The following is a 6,324-nucleotide window of genomic DNA, read 5'->3' as shown; positions in this document are numbered from 1 at the left end:
ACATTGTATGTTGGAGTTAGTAATTTTTGGGATCCAGCTCATCTTTGGTACTAGGTGTTTAAGATCTTGCTGGCCTATAATCCTTTCTGCATGCCCCGTTATATCTGGAATCTTAAATGCAATCTGAATTAAAAAAAAATTATAGTAACCATACTATATTTACTTGCATCTTATTTCAGTTTCTGTATTACACATAGAAGATATTCCAAGCGTGATATGCCTTCTAGCAAGAGATGCTGGTCAGTGCTATAAAACACTTTTTACATACCACCCGGTTTTATTTATTTATAATTTCTTAAGTGTATGTTGAGCCTTATCTTTGGCAAGAGGCAGAGCTTAAATGATCACTATAGGGTCTTTAGGTCCCCCCACCCTCAGGATCCCACTCCCACCAGGCTTAAGCACATTCCTTTCTCCAGCACCAGGCTCCCTCTGCTGAGGTCCGCACCAAATGTGCATGCGTGGCAAGAGCCACTTTCCTATGGACATCCAGTGTCACTGATTTTTCCAGTGAGAATTGCAGATGCACATCTAGAGGCTGGATTAACCCTAGTGTAAACAGTTTCTCTGAAACTGTTTACAGCTCCAGGGTTAACACTATAGGGATCTGGCACCCAGACCACTTCATTGAGCTGAAGTGTTCTGGGTGCCTCTAGTGGTCCTTTATCATCTGAGTGAGGCAGTAGGAATGGAAGTGTGTAGAAGCAGTCTTACCCAAACGGTTTTCAGGTTTAGCTTCAAAGTTGGTCCCCAGCGCCAGACAGCATTGCCTTCTCTCTCCAGTAATCAGTTGACTGTATTAATGCCTTGTGTCCCTGCCCATAACCCCCATTTACATTAGTGAGTGTCCAGTCATTAGCTGCCTCCATCCAGTTTGACAACGTATTAAAATCAACTTTGGTCAAGTAACCTGGTAATTCAGCTTACATTGAGTGGAATGCGTGAAATATATGACCCCAACCCTCCCACTGTCAATGCAGGCCAAACGAAGCAACAAAAATACCAGGCAGTACTGTTCAGCAGGCATGGCTCTATTGTGGAAACCCCCTGCCATAGTGCAGTACTGGTTGTAATGGTGTACTGTAGTTAAGTTGTGTAAGCACCAAGTAACTGGACAGTACCACTCAACTGTATACGGACCACTGATAATTATCAACCATGTTACAAAGGAAACCTTTGAATAAAACCAAATCAGATACGAGTCTTTGTAAAGAAAAGAAAAAGTTTATTAACTACAGTGGTTATAGTACAGAATGTTAAAGCCAAAAAGATGCAAACACATACATTGGAATGACACTGATGTTACATTTGAAACTCAGGTTTACCAGATTCTGAAAAAAAGGTGTTTATCATCAGCTAGATGTGCTCACTGTATGCTCCATTATTTATATGCAAGACCGGGGCGACTGGAAGTGCAGTTGTCAGGCATTCTAACAAACTGGGCAGCCATTTGTTTTTCTGCACGACAAGGCAGCGTTACACAGGAGCAATCGGGAGAAAACAGGAAACAGCCAAGCACTCTGCACTGCAACACGCCACCTTAACAGCTAACCAGCATAACTCAACTGCTACACAACTGCGCCTAGTGCACAAAAATACACAAGAGAAGAGATTAGAGTTGTAGTCAAATAAAAACACTCCCTTGAAACATAGTTACATGTACATACATATTTTGGGTTCAGATACTAAAATGTAGTTACATACAAGAAATTTAACATTTGTAAAAATAGGTCACTGGTTTAAACAATGCTTTGATGAGTAGTGTCCAAACACAAGCAACTACAGTTCAGTGAAGTATAGACATACCTTCTCAACCCTTTGGGTTTTAAACGATACAATTTATTAACAGAAACGTGTTACCTCAAATATCCAAGCCAATAATGAAATCTGTAGGCGTTCACTAAATTACAAAAAATTGGAATAACAGCAACAAAAAATGGCACATAAAATGTGAAGTCTGCCACATAGGGCTCAACTTAAACAGGCAAAATTAAACAGGGAGGAAAAAACAAAAATCATACAAATAACCACCTTTTCGGTAGCTGTTGCTTACTCCACGGATTGTTCCGTTAGACTGAAGGATTAAAGAGAACACCTCTGACTTCCTGCGTGGGTTTCTTTGTGAAGACTCTGGTAGTGATGAGAAGAAAGAAAAGCAATGAGAATTGAAGGAATAAAGACTATATACACACATTGAGTGAGGGGCATAAAGTACTGGCGCTTAATATGGAAGTTATTGTAGGGTAGTTAGCATAGGTCAGCATTCTATATACACCGTAGTGCTCTTTGCAAAAGGGGATGGAGATAATCTGGTGTAGAGAATTCTCTTCAAACTAGAGAAGTGTGGTAATCAGAGTGAAGTAAATGAGGTTTGTAAAACTTCAAATCACGGCTGAAAGACCAAACAGTTAAGACAAATTAAAGACACACCATCCTTGAAAGGGGCAGTCCAAAGTTTCCCACATACCCGTGCAATTCAATGCAAGATCTTACTTACCAGTAAGAAAGTTGTGTATTTTGATTGTGACTATTGCACACCAGGGACAAGATCTATCAAGGATTTGTGCATAAATTTCCAATATGCTTTGAATTAATGTTAGTCAAAATAAGGACTGCCCCTTTACCACAGTACTTCATTCCTGCCTTAGTGATGGTAACCTATGCAACATTACATTTTCAATATCGGCTCTGAGCATCCAGGATAGTGCATCTTTAACATCAGACACAAACCTGCTCCAATACACGCCCACAGAAACTGGTCCCTGGAGGATCAGGAAAAACCACTTAATATCTGCAATACAGCTCAATACTCCTTAAGCAACTGGAGCCCGCAGCTTTGAGGGGAAAATGCAGATATTGGTTTAAACAATCAGTGAAAGGACACCCCAATATACAGCACAATATTATACCCCATTATGTACAATACAAGCTATAGATCTGCATGAAACTGCTCAACAATGTTTGTGCAAAACTAAAAATAAAAACATGGCAAGACTGCCTCTTCTGGCACCAAAAGGACAACCCCTTGACTAGTTTTGAGTAATGGCAGCATTATGCAATCCCTTAATTCAACCCAGTGGTGAACATACTATCTATACATATTTTACCTTTATCCTACGAAGACACTGCTCCCTCTTCTTCTGGAGACTTTGGGGGACTTGGGGATCTTGATCTGGACTTTGACTGCTTTGTCACAGGGGGTGTAGTCCTGGATCTTGAACGGGAACGAGACCGGGACCTAGAGACGGACGATGACTTGGACTTTGATCTCCGGGCAGAGCGAGACTTTGAACTGGAGCGTGTTCTAGACCTGGTTCGTGAGCGGGATTTTGACCTGCTGTAACGAGATCTGCTGCGTGATCGCGATCTGCTCTTGCTTCTAGAGCGGCTTCGACGTCTTCTCCGTGGGCTGGGGAAAAAATAAGATTTAAACAGTCAGCCATTTACACACATATTTAAAAACAAACAAAAAAAAAACAACTTTCCTTTTGGGTGGGAGACACCCTTATAGACAATAACAGACATTGATTGCTAGATGTTGATAGAGTACAACTCTAAAGATGCTTCACTTTGTAACTAGAACTGAAGAAGCCAAGAGCTAGATTTTGGTCACACTTGACCAGAAACAGACATTTAAAGCACTTAATTGACACTTGTCACCAGACCAACTACAGCTTAATGTGTAGTGTTTCTGGTGAGTCTAATAGCTCCCCATTCGTTGCATGCATTTCCATGTAAACACTGCCTAAAAGGCATTGCCCCCAGGGATACCTCCAAGTGGCCACTGGAGGGGCTTCCAGGCCCAGGGAGTAGGCAGCCCTGTGTTTAGCATCCCCATACTCTGCATCTCTATGAGGTGCTGATAGAGAGAACAGCATTGGGCCCCGCCACTTTTTGATTATGTCACCAAGGGAGCAGTGCCAGACCTATGGAGAGCTAAAAATAAGGAGAGTTTTAACCCATTCTGAGGGGGAGGGGTAAGCTGCCTAAAAGGTGGGTTTTTACTATAGGATCGGGAATAGATGTTTATGCTCCTGACCATATGGTGATCATTTAACAGCAGGAAGTAATGCTGTAGACAGACTCCCTTTAAGAAAATAAAAAAGAATGCACATAATGCAAATATGTGGGTACATCAATTAAGTATGTGGCAATAACACTGAAAACCAAATTCATGGCCTACCTACAGGGTATACGCAACAGAAATTAGAGGGCTACTACAGGTACTATAAGCACTGATTTTAAAGAGCCAACTAGCTTTACAAAAAAATGCATCATATTTCATCTACATGTGCTGGCCAGTTTGCTAACAAACCTATAGTTTTTTTGTTTTAGAACAATTCAAAATCTTTTCTCCATGACTTCGTCAGTATGGAGAATACCATGACAAGGTTGGACAAAAGAGACCACCCACAAACAGACCTGCTCCTCAAACCTAGCAATCACAACACATGCACTGCAGTAGCAATGTTAACGCTAGCAGACGCTTATTGCGGACTATGGAGTATAAAAATTAAGTGACAACATCACGGCGTCCAGACACTGGTAATGAAGTGTAGGGGACAGGGGAAATATTAGCACTGCTTGAGGAAGCAGGGGAATCGATTAAGAGACAGGACTGAATAGTGAAATGTGCCATTTATGATGGCATGGTGCTTATAGTCCATGTGCAACATTTCGCTACGAAGAAATGCACACTGTTGGGATACTAATGTATGTAGATCTGAAAAACGCATACAAGGAGCATACTTGGAAAAGAGAAATTGTAATGCATCCTTTTCGGTAAAATATATGCTATATAACGTGTGTGCAGCCTTTTAAAGTCTATCCAATGCATTAGGAGCATAGCTGGCTTTACAGTTTGCAAAAGTTATCCTGCATGGAGAAAAACAAATCAAAACAGACACTAAAACAAGTTAGCTTAATGAAGCAGTTTTGCTGTACATAACGCCACTGCAGGTTTATAGCGCTAAAAAAGCCACTTAGACCAGTGTTAAACCTTCACCACTCCAGATTTTGTGAAGAACATGTGCACAAAGCTCATGTAATGGTAATATAGAGCATCATGGGAGATGCAGTCCACATCTGGAGTGCCAAGGTTGTCTGGCCCTGCTACCATATGACTACGCCGACAGTAACGGCCGCCATTTTAAAAGGCACGTGGTTATGCAAAAACCCGAGGCCTATTCTCCGCAATACACCCATCTAAGTCATTTTTCACGGATAAAAGCAACACCGAAACAAAATTTAAAGCGGAGACAAAAAAAAACTACAATTCCATGCGGATTTTTGAAAACCCAGTAATCTGCTATGCGAGTTAATGTACAGGTTTCTCTATTTGTGCACCTTTGCATAAAATTACCCTATAATTGCCTCTCATTTTAAAACCTCACCAACACATTTGAAACAAGTTATTGGACATAAAACCTATTTGGGGCCATTTTTACCTTCGACTCCTGCGGCCATAGTCTCCGAATCTCCGAGGTGGTGGGCCCCTGCGGCCGTGGTGGGAGTCTGGAGGGCGGCCGTACCGTGCCATCTGCACCCTCAGCTCTCTGCCGTCCAGCACGGCCCCGTCCATGGCGTCCATCGCGTCCTCGGCATCCCGCTTGTCGTGGAAACGGACGAAGGCAAAGCCGCGGCTCTCCTTGGTGTATCGGTCGCGAGGGATGTAGACATCGCCCACCCGCCCGTACTTCTCGAACACGCGGCGGAGAGTCTCGGGAGACGTTCGGTAAGTAAGGTTATCAACTTTAAGGGAGGTCATGCCTTCTACGTCTGGAGGAGGTCGACCGTAGCTCATCTCCGAGAGAATAAACTCAAGGGAACCTAGCGAAACAACGCAACAGAGAATCACTTCTTAGTTGGTGTTGTTGACGGCAGCCTCAATAAAAAGAAATGTGGTGAGAACACCTTCCCTTCCCTCACCCTGCCATACAATGACACAAAATGGCGCTTGCCGAGATAAGTGCTTCGCGCTCTCCCCGCCCCTTACTGCGTAGACCAATCGGGTTGCGAGAATGCGTTTTCGTGCGTGAATTCTATTGGTTCGCCACTCTGCGCTGCGAGCCTCGCCCACTCCCTCACTTCTCTTCTTGTCGCTGTGAAATGGCGGTTTACGTGCGTTATGGCGTAATGCGCTCAATGGCCGACAAATATAATGTGTGCAGTGGAAACGCAATTTACACGATGTTTTTACAAGAATTAAAAATATATATTGCTCGACATTGCTATGCTTTATTTCGCTTTTTTTTTCCTCCTCTTATTTTAAATTAATAAAAGCTCCTTGTTTTAAGCCTCAGCTTCTCGATTGTTTAACCAAGT

The 6,324-nt window shown here is 42.6% G+C and overlaps 1 protein-coding gene across 5 annotated transcripts; it reads right to left on the bottom strand.

Moving 5' to 3' along the window:
- Positions 1–1,204: 1,204 nt before the first annotated feature.
- On the bottom strand, positions 1,205–5,948 carry SRSF2 (serine and arginine rich splicing factor 2). Of its 5 annotated transcripts, none has more exons than XR_010091273.1 (3): positions 5,448–5,948; positions 2,032–3,409; positions 1,205–1,582 (listed from the first exon to the last, which is right to left on the bottom strand). XR_010091273.1 is itself a non-coding variant. In XM_063458976.1 (3 exons), exons 1-2 carry the CDS (start codon positions 5,801–5,803, stop codon positions 3,115–3,117), a joined length of 651 nt encoding a protein of 216 aa, XP_063315046.1. In that variant the 5' UTR covers positions 5,804–5,948; the 3' UTR covers positions 1,205–2,834; positions 3,108–3,114. The 5 variants fall into 5 exon arrangements, 3 of the variants coding, with proteins under 3 accessions (XP_063315046.1, XP_063315045.1, XP_063315044.1); XR_010091274.1 differs by having other exon boundaries at positions 1,205–2,130; positions 2,731–3,409; XM_063458976.1 differs by having other exon boundaries at positions 1,205–2,834; positions 3,108–3,409.
- Positions 5,949–6,324: the final 376 nt, after the last annotated feature.

Source organism: Pelobates fuscus, chromosome 6 (genome assembly GCF_036172605.1).
Source record: "Pelobates fuscus isolate aPelFus1 chromosome 6, aPelFus1.pri, whole genome shotgun sequence".
Lineage (NCBI taxonomy): Eukaryota > Metazoa > Chordata > Amphibia > Anura > Pelobatidae > Pelobates > Pelobates fuscus.
The sequence above is the reverse complement of the archived record's forward strand: the minus strand, read 5'-3'. Positions and strand labels throughout refer to the sequence as shown.

What these genes read in the sequence shown, in the direction of transcription:
- SRSF2 (XM_063458974.1), bottom strand. Translation starts at nt 5,803, where the DNA reads ATGAGCTACGGTCGACCTCCTCCAGACGTAGAAGGCATGACCTCCCTT. An exon ending in TATGGCCGCAGGAGTCGAAG is followed by an intron (nt 3,410 to 5,447) that starts GTAAAAATGGCC and finishes TTTTTTCCCCAG; the next exon opens with CCCACGGAGAAGACGTCGAA.